The following is a 19,679-nucleotide window of genomic DNA, read 5'->3' on the forward strand; positions in this document are numbered from 1 at the left end:
CCCTCCGTGGATCCAAGCTCAAAGGAAGCAGGGAGCAGGTCCCCCTTCGTTGCTCAGGACCTAACATCACCACTGTGCACAGAGGGCCCCCAGTAAGTGAACGAGCAGATGGGTGCCGCCTTCAGCCACTCAGTGCATCGTCAGGACAGACAGCCTTGTGCCGAACAACAGGCAGACGTGCCCTGTGAGCCAGGCCAGGGCATCGGGAGCTCAGGGTAGAGGCGGGGAGGCCAAAGTGGGGCATGGCCAATTCCTCCAGCTACAGGTACGGTCAGGAAAGCCTTCGCTCGGCTTGGAGCCAGTCCTGAAGGAGGAGTTGGCGTGGCTAGATGTGAGGGGGCAGGCTTAGGGAGACAGCAGCGAGCGGGAGAGGCTGAACAGGCCGGCTGGAGGGGAAGGCATCGAGCTTGGGGAGTGTTGTGCGCTCCCATTTCATAGGGAAGGACAATGAAGCTCAGAGAGGTTGTGTAACTTGTCCAAGGTCACACAGCTGGACAAGCACAGAGGCAGAACTGAAACCCCCACCTGTCTGCCTGAGAGACTGCTGGTTCTTTGTCTGTGTTCTTCTAGTGTCCTAGAGGTGTCTGTTTAAGAAACACCACGCTTGAGGGGTGTCTGGGGGGCTCAGTCAGTTAAGCGTCTGACTCTTGATTTCAGCTCAGGTCATGATCTCATGGGTCATGAGATCAGATTGAGCCCCACATTGGGCTCTGCCCTGACAGCACAGAGCCTGTTTGGGATTCTCTGTCTCCTGTCTCTGCCCCCTTGCATGCTCTCTCTCTCTCTCTCAAAAATAAATAATAAAAAAAAAAAAAAGAAAAAAGAAACACCACACCCGAAATGGTCGGAAATGTTTGATCCTTCCTTTCCCTAACGTAGCTGTAAATATAGCTAAATCCTCACGCAATTACCAAGACTGACCGAAACTGCCTGACCGGGAGAGGCTCTCTCTGTGGGTCTCTCTTTTCTTAAGCAATATCCAAGTGGACCCAGTTCCCAGGCCTTTATAACACGCTTTCTGGGGAGCCACAAAGCCCCATCAGTTCCCAACTCCACCTGCTCAGAAAGTTGCTCTCCTTTTCTGAAAGGTTAATTACACCGGAAGTTTTCAAAACAGCTGGTACTTCCCTGCTTTCGGAGCTCGGTCATCCAAGAAAGCTGACCTCTCGGATTCATGATAGTTGGATGTTTTTTTTTTAGGATGAGATCGTTTTTAGAAGACATGAGATCTGTACTCAGATGCTGGTTAACACGGCTGGACCTGTCCCAGAATCTTCGGGGAACCCTTCTGAGTAGTGGCAATTGGGGTCTCGACATGTTAGGGAGCCAAACTACTTCTGTGTCTCCCTGTACCACACATCGTCCCATCGAACCAAGAAGGTCATGGCCCACGGGTCACACAAGGATCTTTCCTTCCTGTTTACCAGCCTGTGTCCAGAAGCTCCCTTCTCAAACAGTGCACAAGTTTTGCTAATCATCACCCAACTTAAACCATGGTTCTTACGCCAGATTTTGATGTCCTCGGTGATGCAGACTGTATTTGCGATGTGTCTGCATAGTTTTAGAAGGCAGAATAAAAAAAAAAAAGTATTTGATTTTGTTGCAGAGGCGGGAGGCTGGATGTGTCGGGGATGGTGAAGCTTTCTTGGTGGACGATTAAAATCAGATTCTCTGGTACAGGTGTCAGATATGCTAGCACATCACTAATTTATATCTATAATGAGAGCAACAGTTTACTCATTTAGATGAAATGAAAAATCTTCATTAGTAAAACCTTAGTTAGTTCGCCCCATCGAACCATAAACACAACTGGGTTAATCGTAAAGGCTTCCACCCACGTATAGTAATGGGGACGAGCGTTTGCAAACAGCGATCTCGCTCAGCTCTGACGATCTACGAGACCGAACTGGGGAAAAGCACTTTAATTCGGCTTAGCAAAAATGATCATGATGCTTTAAAAAGGTGATATTTTAGGAAAGTGAAATCTGATGCTCGAATTCTTAACGTTAGTGAATTCGTTCTTTAGGGTGGGGAGTCCTGAGGCCTGGGTGGCGATGGGCATCGAGTGTGACGGTCTCCCTTCCATGTGAATACTCTTAGTTCTCATCCGGGACCCCCTGAGAAAGTGAGGCCTGAGGGTAGAGCGCCCCATCTTGGGAGGGGAGGGTGACCTCTCCACCGGGAGCAGCAGGAAGCTACTCGGGCTGAGCCGGGGAAGGAGGGCGGTGGAGCACTTTCCGAAGTAGTTTGGATTTCGGTTTCCACCTGGGTGACTCTGTGGCACTAGGGCACCGGCTTGTTTGACAAGTGGGGAGGGCTTGCAGCAGTGTGTCTGCTGTCGGGGGCGGGGGAGCTCTGCTTCCGTGTTCGGATCGTCGGGTGTTCTGTGTCGCCCCAGCTGTTCGGCCACTGGACGGTGGGGGTGGAGAACGTGCACACTAAACCCGCCACGCTATCCGTTCACCGGGACTTGCTGAGCACCTGCTTTGTGCCGGGCTCTGTTCCGGCGTCTGGGCCACAGCGAGGAGCAAGCCACCCGGGGAACCGTCCCCCGGCACCAGCATTTAGTGTTACTATCGACTGAAGTCGGGAAACTGCAAGGCAGGTCCTCCGGAGGCCATCCTGCTGGCAGGCCCTGGGGGGCCACAAGGGGCCAAAGAAGCCCAGGGTGGGAGGTTGCCAGAGCTAAAAAGAGCACCACTGGTTTCTGAGGAGGGAGCCGCAGAGAATCCCTTCTGGGGGTTCTGTGTGGGGCAGCAGGGCCTCAGAGAGGGTGGCCTTGTCCAGCCTGCGCGGTGGGCACGTCACCAGCATGCCTGGGGTGGGATCCCCAGAGCATCCGAAAGTGCTAGCAACAGAACCAGGGAGAGGGAACGGGAGGGGAGGCAGGGTGGCGGGAGGCCCAGAGCAACTCACAGGCTCTGAGCTGCCCCGTTCAGGTGTTGGGGGAAGACCGGCTGCCTCTTGGGGTCACACAAGCTCTGGGATTATCCAGGGAAGGAGAGGGAGAGTGGCCGCTGGAACCGAGTTTAATTGGATTTAAAAAATAAAAGTGACTGGGGCACTTGGGCAGTTCAGTTGGTTAAGCATCCAAATCTTGATTTCGGCTCAGGTCCCGATCTCATGGTTCATGAGATCAAGCCCCGTGTCAGGCTCTGTGCTGACAGTGCAGAGCCTGCTTGGGATTCTCTCTCTCTCTCTCTCTCCCTCTCTCTCTCTCCCTCTCTCTCTCTCCCTCCCTCCCTCCCTCCCTCTCTCTCTGCCCCTCCCCTGCTTGCACACACGCTCTTGTGCGCTCGCTCTCTCTCTCTCAATAAACTTTAAAAAATAAAGAAAAAAAGTGACACAATTTGCACCCCGATCGAAAAGTTGCAAGTCTTACTTGTCAAACAGAAAACTCCTTCAATGAGATTGAAAACAAAACAGTAACGACACCACCCCCTGCTTTGCCCCCAAGCCTTCAAGTATTCTAAACTCTTCGTGCCCTGGGGAACCGTCGGCCGGGCACTCATACGTTAGGATGAGGAACCAAATGCATTTCTTACCTGCTCATCGGTCAGAACCTGCACGTGGCGAGCACAAAGAGCCCTGAATTCGTCCCTGGAGGCGGTGTTCGTTTTCATGGTGTCGAAGTTGTCAAACTCCTGAGCAATCGCACAGTAACAGGAGCCCACTGCCTTGTGGATCCGAGCCAGGAGCTCCTGGTGTGCTGTTTCCTTGGGAGTCGTGGGTGGTGGGCCTTGGGGCATTTTCTCGGCCCACTCGGCAGCAGTCTGGGCAGAGCAGAAAGGAAGATTGATTCACTTAATAAATTATAAACCATCTCGTGGCTCTGGGCCCTGGGGGAGCCCCAACCAGAGGGTCAGACCTGGCGGGCGGGGAAGCCTGGGCTCACCGACCATGGAAGAAGGAGCAAAAGTGAGTCAGTGCCACCAGGCAGGCTGCATGCAGAGTCGTCCCGGGGAGGGCGGGACTTTGTCCTCATCCGTTCACTCACTCGGTCTGTCTTTTGGTCCATTTCACAAACACACAGCCAGTGTCTGCTCTGAGGGAAGGGACGGAACAGGGGGTACGTCTCTGGACTGCTTTTATTTCCCGACACTAGTGCAGTGGATTTATACTTAACAGCGGTTAGAATCTGAAAGGCAGGTTTCGATGGCCGTTACTACGCGATGCTGTGGCGCCACTGTGGGCTAAGTGTTCCCTTAAGCCCCAGATTTCTCAAGGATCACAGACATTGAGTCACGGCGGGGGCAGAATTTGTGGGGTCGGAGGCAGAGGCGGGCAGAGGACCAGACCCCTAGCATTCTACACCTCTCCCTGGGCAGCGCGCCTGCGGGTTGGGGCCTCAGGACGCTGTCCATGGTGCCAGGGAGCCCCGAGGAAGGGCTAGCGGCAACCTGGGCTCGGGGACCCCCTTCTGGAGGGAGGAGGAATGGGCTCTGGGGAAAGAGGGGCAGGGGAGGACCTGCTTAGTGTATGTTTAGGCTTCTGGGTTGGCAAGAGGGCTTGGGCAAGGTGAGCGGGAGGGGTCTGGGGAAGACCGCAGCCCACGTTCTGCACTTGCTGATGCCCACAATGGCGGACAGGCGGGACAGCAGGTGGGCCAGTCAGGAGCACAGACTGAGCTCACAATGAAGCCAGACTTGGGAGACCGGGGCTCAGAGGGCAGCTGCGTCCCGAGCCTCCTGAGAGGGGACAGCGCTCAGGGATGCAGTCCTCGCATCACCTACTTGCTGCAGTCAGAAAAGGCCCCCCACAACCAGACCTGTGGCCCCTGCATCAGCAGCTCAGCTCTTCGGGTTTGAGGAAGGGGTGAGGCTGGAGGTGGGAGGGGACACCGGGCTCCGTGAGAACCCACAGGTGACGACGCACAAGAGCTGTCCCCGGACCAGGGTGGACTCTGAAATACACTGCGCTGCCTCCCTCAAACCCCGCCGTGCCTGTCAGCTGCAGCACCTCTCATGACGCACGGCGCTGTGCTGAGACCTTTACGAGATTTTCACGACTAATCCCCCCCCCAAACGGTCATGTCTCATTTTCAGCAATATATGTATCATGCGTTACTATCCTTCAGGACAGATCATAATGTTACTTTATGAAGTTGGGTCAAACACAGAGTGCTGCTGCAAATATCTTCAAAAATGTGGCCACACTACACTCGGGCCACAGCCTGTCTCATCTTCAACCGCCGAAAGGTTAAAAGGAGCTTTTAAATACGTCCTCTTGGAGACATTCAAAGCAAATGAATGCCTTTCCTTTTTCATTCTAGAAACTAAGAGTGATGTTACTGACGCAGATGATACATGTTCCAACAGTTAAAGTTCACCTCCCATAGCTAAGCACGTGGCTAGCCCCCCAAACGTCCCAAGGGGTGCTGGTGTTCAGATTGCAAAGGGAGCCCCCCCCCCGACGGAGGGTCACGCTCAGACTCCATCCTCACACTTGTCACTCCTTTGTGTCCCGAGAAGGATGGGCCCCAGGTGGACATAACTGGAAAGAACACGGGTGGACGATCTACAATCTAGAACCAGAAGGTGGGAGCCCTGAGTCTGACGCTAGACTCTCCCTCTAACACACCGTGTGGCCCCATGCAAGCCACTAGCCCCTTTTGCCTCGGTCTCCTCATCCATCAGGGCAGAGTAAAGGTGACATGAGATGCTATATGTGAGTGCTCTCTGAAAGTGTTGAAACACACAGCAAATGGGAAGTACTACTCTTCTAGCAACAGGTATAGAAGAATTCTCACCAGGCGGATTATGCAACCTTAGGTTAATATGGTTTTAGCTCCAGAGGAAACTGAATCATTTTTAAGCAAAATATAGATTACTAAATTTAACTTGAGTATTAGAAAGGTCTGAATAGACAGGTAACCATAAAAGAAACTGAAAAGGCTGTTATAAGATCTACCGTCTATTATTAAAAAGGTGCCAAGCCTAGCTGATTTTAAGGGCAAGCTGAATCTCACTTCTATGCAATAGATAATTTTTATGTAAGTCAAATTGTTCCAGCACACGGACAGGAATACTTAGTATTCCAGCTCGTTATATATCTCCCTAATACCTAAATACGGTAAACACTTGAAATAAAAAATGTGAACCAACCTAATTTGTGGACATTAATGTGAAGACATTAAAACATTTTTTATTTATTTATTTATTTTATTTTTATTTTTTTTAATTTTTTTTTCAACGTTTATTTATTTTTGGGACAGAGAGAGACAGAGCATGAATGGGGGAGGGGCAGAGAGAGAGGGAGACACAGAATCGGAAGCAGGCTCCAGGCTCTGAGCCATCATCCCAGAGCCCGACGCGGGGCTCGAACTCACGGACCGCGAGATCGTGACCTGGCTGAAGTTGGACGCTTAACCGACTGCGCCACCCAGGCGCCCCATTAAAACATTTTTTAAAAGACCATTAGAGATATTTAGCACCATTGTCCTTTTTTTAAATAAAAAATCAACTAGGATTTATTCCAAGTATACGAGTCCTCTAAGAATTAGCAAATCTTGGGGCGCCTGGGTGGCGCAGTCGGTTAAGCGTCCGACTTCAGCCAGGTCACGATCTCGCGGTCTGTGAGTTCGAGCCCCACGTCGGGCTCTGGGCTGATGGCTCGGAGCCTGGAGCCTGTTTCCGATTCTGTGTCTCCCTCTCTCTCTGCCCCTCCCCCGTTCATGCTCTGTCTCTCTCTGTCCCAAAAATAAATAAACGTTGAAAAAAAAAATTAAAAAAAAAAAAAAGAATTAGCAAATCTTGCGACACCTGGGTGGCTCAGTCGGTTGAACGTCCGACTTCTGCTGAGGTCATGATCTCGCAGTTTGAGTTCAAGCCCCACGTTGGGCTCTGTGCTGACAGCTCAGAGCCTGGAGCCTGCTTTGGATTCTGTCTCTCTCTCTCTCTGCCCCACCCCCACTTGCCTTCTGTCGGTCTGTCTCTCTCTCAAAAATAAACATTAAAAACATTTTAAAGAATTAGCAAATCTTTCAATTCCTTACATTAGGTCACATACCGACAGATGGCAAAAAGGCATTAACAAAATTCAGCAGCTCTTCCTGATAGAAATGGTATAGAATAGAATACGATAGATAAACCACATAGAAATAAAACAAAGACTTTATGTGTAATACTCCCTCCCTATAAGAGAATATTAGCCAGATGCCATCTGCAAACATATTAAATGGGTGACAAAGCGTTAAAGTCAGAAACATGACAGGCATGCTCACTGACAGTTCTATGATTCACATTTTTAGAGACTCCAGCTTTTGAAATAAGACAAGAAGATGAAATAAACGGTATAAATGTTGAAAGACAAGATTCATCCTTATTTGTGGATGTGACTGCACAAGTAGGAAGTTCAAGACAACGAGGAAAGTGCCTGGAATGAAGCCAAAAATGCAAAAAGCAAGACCATTTTGGGGGCAGTAATTATAACTCATTAGAAATTGTGTTGTGAAAACAACACACGTTTACATTAGTGACAAGCTCTTGAGTATCTTGGGAGAAATTTCATATGCAAGAGTAAGGTATACAGAGACAGCTGTGCACGTTCTGGGGGGGGGGAGGGGTAGAAAGCAAGGATGGGATGGCAAAGGGACGTGCGCTGTGATCCCAGATGTGAAGACTGCATTTCAAAAGGTCTTCTCGAATTATAAGTACAAGTTAATAAAATCCTAAGAAACATCTCAATGGATGGGGCGCCTGGGTGGCTCGGTGGGTTGAGCGTCCGACTTCGGCTCAGGTCACGATCTCACGGTTTGTGAGTTTGAGCCCTGCGTCGGGCTCTGTGCTGACGGCTCGGAGCCTGGATCCCGCTTCGGATTCTGTGTCTTCCTCTCTCTCTGCCCCTCCCCCACTCATGCTCTGTCTCTCTCTCTCTCTCAAAAATGAATAAACATAAAAAAATGTTTAAACCATTAGACACATGGACATTAAGGTTGATACGGAAAAATAAATATACAGAATAGCCGTGACATTTTTGGGAAAGGCAAGTAATCAAGCCTTTGACCTGCTGGATATTAAAATGTCATAAACGTGCTATGATCAGAGTAGTGTAGCTGGTCTCGGACCATGCCAATAAATCCGTGGCCACCTGCTCGGGCTGTTGATGGGTGGGAAACAGGCCTCTGCTGTGGCTGGGCCATGACGTCAAGGCTACTGAAGGAGCGGGGAACGGCGTGGCTGACCCCAAGTCAGCTCTGGGTTAAGAGCGGTCCTCGCAAGCAAGAAAGAACATCCGAGCTTCATCAAGGAAAGTTCCTTCTTCTCTCCTGGCTCGTCAACTTCAAACCATCGGCCTCCCGAGGTCTCCACCTCCGCAAATGGAGCATGTGCTTCGAGTAGCTCAGGCCCGGAGTCGCCTGCGAAAGACCTACCCCCACTCCCTAACCGCCCACGGTCCCAATGGAAGTTGACTCTCCATTCTCACCTCCTGGTCCAAGCCACCATCATCTCTTGCACAGATTACTGCAACTGTCTCCCTGCTTCCGCGCGCAGCCATCGCCCTCTGTGGATGACCTTTTTAAAGTGCACACACACCTGTACACACACCCCCCCCAAGTATTAACACTTGTTCCCTCGACGGAGTGATAGGCGAGGGCAGAGCCCTCATTAAAAAGCCATCGTCCCTCTCTTCTGAGAATGATCTTTTTAAGGTGTGCATCAGGTCAAGCAAAACTCTCAAAAGGCTTCACCTGTTGCCCAGAGTAACAGGCAGAGCTTCACAATGGCCCTCTCCGACTTGCCCTCATTACCCTCTGACCTCGCCTCTGTGACTGTCTTCCTTGCTCTCTCTGCTCAGAGCCACCAGGCCTCCTGCTTTGCTTCAAACACAGCCAGCGCCTTTCTGCCTCAGGGCCTTTGCACGTGCCGTTTGCAGACTTCCTTCAAGGTCTTTAGAACATGTTTAGAACCACGCTCCACACTCCCTCTCCCCTGTCCTCGCTGGTGTTCTGTGGTGCTTTTTGTTCTCCGATCCCCTGTGTGTTTATTCCTTAATTGTCTTCTTCACCCTAACAGAAGATAAACCTCACGAAGGCAAGGGCTCTAGTCTTTTGTTCACTGCTGAATCCCCCACTGACTTGGCACACAGCAGGGTCTTATGCTTGTTCAAAGAAAGAACGGATAAGCAATGCACCCATAGAACGGAAAATGTCACGACCAATACAACGAATGAACTGGTGGGATCCTTGTGGGCCTTTCGGGGCAGTGGCCCTGAACCTACGGTTAAAAGTCTCTGACCTTGTCACGATGCAAAGCAGTGGAAATGAAAATGAGATCCGACTGTTTTCTTTTAACAAACTGGCACATTTTTTGACTGATGAGCTCAATGCTGGAGCAGGTGGAATAAGGGATCTAAAGCCGTAACAAGTTCCTGTGACCTAGCACCTCTCCTTTCAGGACTCTCCTTCAGGAAAGAAACACAGTGAGCTCATGGAATTACGACCACTACAGGATTATTTACAAAATTTACGAGACAGAAAAAAAAAAAAACTGGCAACAATTTGGATGTCTGACATCGGGGCAACAGTTAAATAAGATATGATATTTCTATAGGATGGATTACAATGCAGCTATTTACAGTCTTTTAAGGAATTATTTAATAATACAGTAAAACGTCTGTGACGTACTAAGTGGAAAAGAACCATAAAATGGTCCAAGTGATCACATAAACACAGACACAAGACACAGACACACGAATATTAATGCTTGTTCTCTGGGTGGCGAGGTAAGGGAAGACAAAGTCAGGAGGATGATGGGAACTCCCCAGCCAGGAGTCCTGCCGCCCCCGAGGGTCAGGGGTCCTGAGGTCCGGGGCTTGGGACAGTCTGGTTGTGAACGGTGCTGCTGAGAGCCTGGGCAGGGAGCCCTGCTCAGCGTGACAGCCCTGGATGTGAATGGGACCCCTGCTCTCCACCTGTGCACGCATCTGAGTGACGCCTGACTCCCAGAGCCCTGTGCTCACACGGGTGAGCACCTGTGCTGGTGCACTAGCAGAGAATGAGCACAGAACGCATGCCCTCGAGTACTGTACGGAGTCTCACCAACACCCGTGGGACATCTGCTGTGTGCCAGGCGCTCTTCCGGATACTGGGGAGGCGGAGGTTAAGAAGTAATCCTTTGAAAAAGTCTCTGCCCAGGGGGAGTCTCGAGGCGGGGATAGAGAGACCGGGGCGACGTCTCAGGGGCGAGCGGAGATCCTAAGCGGGTCGTGTGCTCTGAGAAGGGGGCACCCTGCCAGGGACGTAGCTGGCCTCCCTGAGGAGGAGGGACTGGCCTGGGAGGCAAGGAAAGGCAGGGGCAAGTCAGCCAAAGACCCAGAGCTGGAGGCCACGTCCTCACACGGCAAGGTCGGGAGGCTGGGGAATGCCCGGGGTCGGAAAGAGACAAGGGCGTGGGCCCGCACATTCCGGGCTCTTTGCACACACGCCTCCCCCAGCCCTCCCCCGGGCCGGGGACACACGCGGGCACTTCCCAAGGAGAACAGAAGCGGCACAATTTCGTGGCCAACACACAAGAGTGCGGGTGACTGAAACTTCTCACCAAGGTGGATTTGCTGCCCGAGGGAAATACTCTTTTCCTGCCTGCAACAATTATTGCGTGTTCGCTGTCGAAAACTTAGCAACGACAAAAAGGGTACGAAGGATACACGAGGATCACCAATAACGCCACCCCCAGCGGCACCACCGTCATCACCTCGGTGCCCAGGGATGTGCCACGGACCTGGAGGTCCCCGGGCCCACGGCCGCTCCGCACGCCACGCTGCCCAGGGCACCCACCGGCCTCTGAAGGGCAGAGCCTCCTGGCTCTTCCGTCAGGGCGCTTAGGAGCCGAATCCGTTAGGCACCCGCATTCTGGTTCCCATCCCTGCTTTTTAACAAAGCCGCTCAGCCACCGCCAGCCTCGCTCCGAGGGACTGAAGACGCCAGGGAAGAACAGATGGCTCTTGGTCTGGCGCGTCTGTGTTCTGGAGCTTCTCACGTGATCATTATATCTGAATGGGGGAAAGAAATGGTGCTTTTTCTATAACTAGAAGGAATGTGTCTCCTAATCAGAAAGGACACCACTATCTTGAGATGCAAATGTCACTTTCCAACACTAGCTACGCTTCCCATAAAAGGCACCCTCACCCGGCATAGCAATCGTAGCTGCAGCACCAAGAGCTATACAGGGAAGGAATCGGGTGCCGGGCGCCCACCTTCGTCCACACCGTTGTCTGGAACGGGAGCCGCGGGGCCCGCACCTCGGTGCTCCAGCCCTCGACGGCTCATCTGACAACTGTATGCATGCCTGGCTGTGCCGGGTACTGTTTAAATGCAAAAAAGAAAAAGAAAATAAAAAGTGGAATCCTGTACACCATGGGTCTGACCCTGTTGGAGAATGATTTGTATGTTTCGAAGGAATTTTCTCTCATTTACCCAAGGGTACTCATGGAGCCTTGTTTTCCCCATTGTCCCTCCTGATGTCGCAGAGAAATACCGTCCCCCACTGCCACAAAGAAAATTCCTGGTCCCTGTTGGCGAAATGTATAAAAGAAATAACGTCCCAATACATGACGTATACAATCCTCACAGAGCCTGCAAATAACTTGGAGTGCTTCAGTTTCAAACATATCCACGTATCTCACTTGGTAAAAACCAAGTCCCTGCTTTACAACATAAACCTGTGGTTCCAAATCTAGCCATTGCTCAGGATCCCCCAAGAGCTGCCCAGTGGGTGGGAGTCAGAGGGAAGCAGCGTGTGGGGGCAGGTCAGAGGGAGGAAGTCTAGGGGGGGTCCGAGGGAGGCAGCCTGGGTGGGGGAGACCAGAGGGAAGAAGTCTAAGTTGAGGGGGTCAAAGAGAAGCGAGCGTGGACCTACGCAGAATTCATTTGGAGCCCATCCCTTTGGCCCAGCTTCAGGGCCCCTCTCCCTCTTGCAGGCTGATGTCTCTGCCACTGTCTTGGGCCCTCACACAGCCATTGGCTGAAGACATGGGGAGAGCCTTGTAGGCACAGCGCTGGGATCCCCAGCCCGTGGCTCATCCTCCCCGCTCAGGCCAGGGCCATCTCTGGGCCCCTGCACGAGCACACTAAGAAGGGGCCCGCCTGGCCGCTGCGGGAGCACAGTAATCCAACAAGGGTGTGCCAACCGGATGGAGCGCACCTGCCGGGGCCAGACCTTCAGGCGGAGGGTGCTGGGCCTGGAGGGCAGGGACATGGACCAAGGGCTTTGGGGCAGCTGAATGGAGCTGAGCTCTGCCTTTTTCTTATGGCCTTGAGCAAGACATACACCCCTCTCTGCCTCATTTTCCTCACCGGGATAAAAACAGAACCATCACAAAGGGCGGGCCTGGGATTTCAGCAGAATAAAACCGTGCAGTGTTTGGCTCAGTGCCTGGCAAACGCGGGCTGCCACTCTCGCTGCTGTTGCTGCTGCTGCTGGGGGGTGTTATTACAGATATTTTTGCCTGAGTCTGCCAGACCTGGGTTTGAGTCTCAGCTCCCGGTGAACACCGTTTCTACCCTGAGTAATCGGAGGCATTCTGGTGCGTTCTATACCTGTAGGTCGGGCCACCTGCCAGGGAGGTGGAAGCCAGGTCTGAGGTGTGGTCACGCACCCCAGGAGCTGGGGCATGAGCCCAGGTACCCTGTGACTGTTCCACAGGACCCGGGTCTCCTGAGCAGCTGCCCCAGGGCCCTGGGCAGCAGGGGTGCCGGAGGTCAGGTCACGGGCTCAGATTCAGGATGGCTAAGCCAGCGCCCTGCTCGGACGTCGTGGGGCTGGCGACGCCACGCGAGTCACTTCACCTCTCCGTCTGTAAAGTAGCGACAGCCACAGCAGTCGAAAAGAACCATCCAACACAACGCAGACACAATCAAGGCGCACACCATCCATTTCAGGAAGGCACTGTACCAGCCCGCCTGAGATAAAGATGAATTAGCCTGTCTCTGCTGCGGGAAACTCACATCTGAAGCGGCGGGGGAAGCTCCAGGCGAGGGGCTGGCTGACCTGCCTCTAACCCAGGAGAGGGAGCAGCACTTGAGGAGGGGGTTAAGCCGGCGGCAAGAACCAGGGTGTGTGCTCCAGAAGGGTTAACTGAACCCGGAATTCTGTTAGCTCCCATGCAGTCTATCGTACGCTTCTTGCAACAGCTCGAATAGGGGAATGATTCCCGAAAAGAACCTTCCAGCATACTGTCACTAAGTTATGTCCAGCCATGGTCTTGGCTGACTTAGGAAATCGGTTTTGCACTACATTGCATCCCAAACAACTTCTCTAGATATAACAGGGAAGAGGGAACGTAATAGGGAAGAGGTGGACTGAATTGTCAACTAACCCAATAGAGCTGGAAACGGAGACACGCGTGTATTTGTTCCCTTGTGGGATATTGCATTCAAGGCTCTATTTTTCTCAACTCTCCCTGTATCCACGTCCTCTGTCTGCCAGGTGGCTTTGGATTCAGCCATACGACTTGCTTTGGGCAAGGGAATGTTGGCAAGTATAACATGAACAAAGAATATAAAAAGCACTTGTGTGACTGGGCAAATCCTCCTGTGCCAGCGACACTGTCTTGAGAAGAACAGGCCTGGGGCACAGCACTGGTCCGAGGAGGAGGGTGAGAACACGTGGAACAGAGATGACCCAGGCATGCCACCCAGAGCTGAGCCAGCCTAGACCGGTCACAATACAGATGGAAAAACGAAATAAATGCTGCTGTTGTGGAGATGTCGTGGTTGTTTGTTACTTAGCGGTAGCTGACCAACACAGTTCTGAATGTCTAGTTAGTAAGAAATAGACGAGGGTGGGCACAGAGTACAAAGAAAAGGAGTTAAGTTGTTTGGTGTGGATGGTTTTTTGCGTTCAGTGTTCCTTGACGATGGGCACGCTGCAAGGGAACTTTGGGACCCTCCTCCTGTGGGTGTCCCAGGTGGCGGTCACCTGGCTGGGAGCAACAGGCTTGACAGTGTGGTGTATCCAGGCGTCAGATTAGAAATATGTTGGTGTAGGGTTGTCTGGGTGGCTCAGTCGGTTGAGCGTCCGACTTAGGCTCAGGTCACTATCTCGCGGTTCGTGGGTTCGAGCCCCGCGTCGGGCTCTGTGCCGACAGCTCGGAGCCTGGAGCCTGCTTCTGATTCTGCGTCTCCCTCTCTCTCTACCCCTCCCTTGCTCGTGCTCTGTCTCTCTCTGTCTCAAAAATAAATATAAACATTAAAAACACTTTTTTAAAGAAATATGTCGGTGTATTAATTTAGCTATTAGGAAGGTTGTAATTAGCTAATCAGATAGCACAATTCTCCTACTAAGTTTTGTTCTAAATACTTAGGGACACAATTCTATAGTTTCTCTAGGATTCCTTACAGGAGGAAAAAAAAAAAAAACACAACCTCGAAACTTCATACAGAATAAGAACACAGCAGGTAGCAAAACTCCTAATTAGAAATACTCTGTAAAGAATTCCTCCACTTCCTTTTAAAGAACAGTATAATTACTTCTAAGAATCGAAAAACTGCTTCATTTGATCAAATATTTTGATTAGCAAAGAAAATTAATTGTACTGTATCTTCATTTGTATTTACAGTGAATAAATGAATGTTAAAAATAACAACATAAGCGAGACTGCCTGTCAAAAAACAAGAAAAAAAGATAAATCGTTAAAAAATCCAGATGAGCATAAAGTGGAAGCTCTTTGCGCAAGCGCACTGCTGTAGACCCTTACCACCGTATCGTGAACCAGACGCTTGCCACTCTGAGAGCCCCCCAATCCCCCCCCGCCGAGGGTGGACTCTCGTCCACTAGGAGGTCTCGAGATCTGAGTGACCAGCGAATTGGTGTCCATGACCCAGTGCACCGTTTGCGGAAGTGGGGGAGTGACAGTAGGGTTCCAGGCATAACCCAGGTTTCATGGCGCCATGACCACTGCCTAGACCTGAGATCTCTTTCCATGCAAGAATTCCTTCTGGGCAATGAGTAATGGTCGGTCTAAAGGTTCCCAGAACTTCCTTTGGAAAGGCTGTAACCAAGACATGCTTCCAGTCAACTGAACCAAGGTACTGAGACCCAGTTCCGGAGGCCACCTTTCAATGCGCCTCCATCATGCAGGTGCTGGGCTAGGGTGTTACGGAAGTTCCTCCAATCCTTGAATCGCCCCCTGAGGCAGCCATGGTTCTCCCTGTTGTTTAGACAAAGGAAGAGGGGCTGAGCTTCGAGGGGCGAGGACTCCCCTGCGGTTGGACCCCAGGCTACTCCCCTCCACTGACAATAGAGCTCGAGATGGTCTGAAGTCAGGGCTACGCTCCTCCCACGCAGCATGACTATAGCCGCCTATCACACGCATGAGAATGTAAGTACCTACCAGTCATAAGGACGTGACAACTCATACATAGGACGAGGACCTACCCACTGTGTATCGCGCACTGGCCCAGGCACTGGGAACAGAGGCCTGGATGGCAGGCTGACCCCCTGCCCTGGAGGAGCGGAAGCTTTTGCAGATGGCTGGGGAAGCCAAGCGGGGAAGGGAGACCCACCCTGACAGCCCCGCCCTGGGCCTGCCTCCCTGAGCCCTTCCCTCTCTGGCCTCACCCCCACTGCTCTTGCCCTCTCCCCTCACCCCAACCCATGCGAGTCATGCCCACAGTGAGGAGCCGTCCCCACGCGGGTCTCTGCACGCGCGGGTGCCCAGCCGGGAAGCCCCATCTCCCAACATCCCTGCTTGGCACAAGCTCATCAAAGCTGCTGGCTCTCCTCTTTGCCCTGATGATGCAGGGCAAGTCCTCCCTCCTCTGGTTCCAAGCTCACCTCCATCAGACAGCTCGACACTCACAAAGGATCTCTCCAAGATGCCTTTGCAAACGCCCAATTCACAAACCCTTCGCCAGCGTGAAATTGCCATAAAATGCAGGGAAATAAAGGAAACATTTGAGCCACCCCTTCAACCCTTTAATGAGTCAATAAACTCATGGCTGAAGTCGTTTATGAAACTATTAAAATAAATTCTTCCACTCAAATAAATCCCACACCATATAATCACATCATTACTAAACATTAAACATTAAACACACACTCACTGAAGGAGGAGAGAATAAAAAAAGAATAGCGAATGCAAATATTTGGGGTTTGCTGTGCTCGGTACCAGGCAAAGCTCTTTCCGCATTAACCCACTAATCCAAGTAACAGTCCCACAGGGTGGATGTGAGGACGGGTCCCATCGGACGGGAGGACTCTGAGAGCGCGAGCCTGCTGGCGCTTCACTTTTAGCCGTGTGACCGGGAATGGATGCCTTGACCTCTCTGTACCTCAGTTTCCTCAACTGCAAAAGAGGGATAAGGATAGTGCCCGCACCTTCAAAGGCTGCTGTCAGGAGGTTGGCTGAGTTAATTTACGTACAGGCTTAGACCAGCGCCTGCCCAATGTGTGCATCCGTTGGGATGCTGGAATCTGTGGGCGACGAGATGGCATTGGTAGCTGGCCAGGTACGATCATCAGGGGGGTGGGCGACTTGCTCCTTCCTCTCAGTCTCTCAGCATGGACCATCCAAATTCAGGCCTCAGTAGAAGTCAAGAGATGGAACTTCCCAGTCTGTATGCCAATGGTCACAGCTATTTCTGCCAGAGCAGGAGACACTCGGAGGGAAGTGGGACGATGTCTACCTGTCTTCCCGTCTGCCCGGCCCCCAAGACGGGCCCAGTGCCTGGCACACATTCTCCTCCACATTTGATGAATGTTGGAAGCTCAGATTCTTGGGGAGCCCGGGTGGCTCAGTCAGTTAAGTGTCTGACTCTTGATTTAGGCTCAGGTCATGATCTCATGGTTTGTCAGTTTGAGCCCTGGGTCGGGCTCTGAGCCGACAGAGCAGAGCCTGCTTGGGATTTTCTCTCTCTCTCTCTCTTCTCAAAATAAGTAAGTAAACTTAAAAAAATATTTTTTTAAAAAAAAAAGAAAGTTAAGATTCTTCCAGGAGAATACCGCATCTGAGCCAGAACATAAATAGCTCACCTACAAGTTAGACACCAAGGCATATGACAATAAACAAGACACCAGCCCTATCCGTATTCTGGATTTTCTTGCAAGACTTATTTGGGACAATGACTTCTTGGGTTGATTCCTGGCTTCCTGATACACTCATGACCTTGTACAGCCAACGGTACAGCACAACTCTGGTCCTTAATTGACCACAAATTGTAATTAACTTAGACTGTCCTGGCTCCAGAGGGATCAATGAATGGGGACCTGCCTGGCCCGGCCACGTCACAGTCCATTTATTTTGAACATCTAGGTAGCATCTCACTGAGGCTAGGAATCAAGAAAGGATGCCAACGCGTACTGGAGAGGGCGTGCTTGTGAGAGTGTTTTGAGAATGCCAGAGCGAGTGACAGACACAGGGTGCAGCGTCGGAGGAGCTGGGACACGGAGGTGGACGAAAGCCCGTCCCCGCCCACCCCCTCCCACCAAGCACGGAATGTTTGGGTTTGAGAAAATTCACTCACTCAGATTCATAGTAACTACTTGAGTAGAAATTCAACATGGATATGCTTTCTTCCAAACCCTGTTGACTGGACAGGATCACCTCCCTGTCTGCCTGAAACGACTGTGTTTGAGAAGGGATCCCTCGGATGGAGAAGTGGTGGGCGGGCAACGTGACCTCCCTGCACGGATGGAAGCCAGCCTGTTGGGGCCCCCTTCACATTTCTGCCAGGGGCATCAGAAACCAGGCTACGCTCCCTTTGGTGGCAGCCCCTGTCCTGCCTCCAGGGCGTCTTCACTGGCAGCTGCTAGAGCAGCGGGCGCCCGGCCCCTAATCATTCCTCGGAGGCGGTTCCAGGCGCAGGTGGGACCCGGGATGCGCGGCGCAGGAGCTGTAACCGAGCCGATCTGGGAGAGTTTTTAACCTTGAAAGAGTGACCTTGCCCAGGCTAAGTGGCAGCCACGTAAGTTTACCAGGTTGTACACCGAATTAGTCATCTTCTGGGACGACGGTATTTTCATTCTGCGGCTTTTATCGCTACGGTTGGCTTCAAGCGGGCTGTCTGTATTGTGCAAATGCTGGGTCAGCGCTAGGACCAGTGCAGACGCTGATGCCCAGAGGGAACAGACATTTGGTCGTGCCAAGGTGCCGGCAGTGACCACCAGCAAGGTAGCCGGCTCACCCAGCCCAAAGGGCCAGAGCGGGGAGGTGGATGTGTCCTGTCTGCCTGACTCCCACCCAATGCCTAGAGGCCCCGCCGGGCAGCTGCTGCCAATATCCAAGGCTATGGGTGACAATACTCCTCTTTCTCACTTTAGGGCACAGTCAACCCAAGAGCCCTTCCCCCTGGCCAGTCACCAGGGCCACCCCACGCGTCCAAGTCGGCCTGCGCTGTCCCTCACAACCTGCCACGTCCTCAGTGGTCTCGAAGACAGTAGGTAGTAAATGTTGGCTAGCAAGTGGAGAGTGAGTGAAGTTTAGGGGAAATGTTTAAGAAAATCATGGAAATCATATCAAGAGGACTTCGCCTTTCTTGCCATCGGGAGCAAGAGTAAATAACAGTAATGATACATCTTAATAATTTAGTTAATTTATCCCCAATAATCTTAGCACTGTTTCCTGAAAAGGGAACTCCTCATTCTTTACCCATTCATTAAAAATACATGGACACCATTATATTTACAATAAAAAGAAAGATAAATCCAAGTAACGCTGTTAGCAACTAACATAAATACAATGTTCATAAAAGATTACAAACATTTTGATGTGCTTTACGGTTCCTTCTTCGGCTAAAAACTACAAGCTTAAATTCTCTCTCGGAAAAACCCGTCTTCAGATTATTTAACATCTCGCTGAATGACTTTAAAGACCATATATTATAAACACAAAGTATGGGAGGATCTCATTGGCTCTCCTTGTGCTCCAATGTGACAAAATAATTACTCTGCATTAAATAAGGATGCGTTTTGTTAAAAAATTCCATTATTTCCATGGTAATAAAGTAGAGAGATTTTATATGGGTTTCTGGTATGTCTTTTAAAAATTCTATTTCTGCTCTGAGCAATATTTTTCTATTCACCGAAGATACTGAAAGTGCACTTTAAGACTTAAAAGAAATGTTAAGCGGGGACGATTTTCTAAAAACAAGGTGATACTCTCTATTTTGCACGTAGCGTTTTGAATGTAAAATGTTTTTCCCAGAAGTGAAAAAGAGCTATTTGCAGAGGATGGAAATTCAGATAATGTTTTCACCCAGTCTGTGGGAATCTTGTGAAAAAGGCACTGACACTATGGTTCAGTACTTGTCTTTTTTCTTCTTTTGAACTAAGCCACCGGGTAGCATTTCGGTTTCAGTACTCCGTCCCCCCTTCCTTCATGCCACACTGGTTCGTGCTTCTCGTCTTGAATCGGGGTGTGACGGTTTGGCAGGAGGGAGGAGGCATGCAAAGACGGGGGCCCCTCTGTGTTCCCCCGGCTCACAAGTCTCTGGGCCCCCAGGAAACCCTGCGTGTGGCTCCCGGAGCCGAGCGTGGTGCGCGAGAATGACGCGCCGCCCGGGAGGCCCCGCCCGGGCTGGGGCGTGTTGATCCGCCCTGGCCCGAGGCCCGTGACCCGCGCTTTGAGAAGTGCTGTCTGACTTTGGCGGTGCGTAATGAGGCGGCAGAAGGAGCACGGAGGAGACGCTGCACCATGCCAGAGTTCCATACCAGGATCTGAAAATAATGCGGCATCTGTTCTGA

At 51.4% G+C, this 19,679-nt stretch overlaps 1 protein-coding gene across 1 annotated transcript in view; it reads right to left on the bottom strand.

The window, feature by feature from the left end:
• The window catches only part of EFCAB6 (EF-hand calcium binding domain 6), a 221,574-nt gene that overhangs the window by 16,514 nt on the left and 185,381 nt on the right, over positions 1–19,679 (bottom strand). The window contains exon 25 of the mRNA XM_047067112.1: positions 3,546–3,773. Within this exon, the coding sequence (XP_046923068.1) occupies positions 3,546–3,773 (228 nt within the window). The remainder of the gene's footprint in view (positions 1–3,545; positions 3,774–19,679) is intronic.

The sequence above is a fragment of the Lynx rufus genome, unplaced genomic scaffold, assembly GCF_022079265.1.
Source record: "Lynx rufus isolate CCGP_SWC_20201006 ecotype Redwood Valley unplaced genomic scaffold, mLynRuf1.p SCAF_7, whole genome shotgun sequence".
NCBI lineage: Eukaryota > Metazoa > Chordata > Mammalia > Carnivora > Felidae > Lynx > Lynx rufus.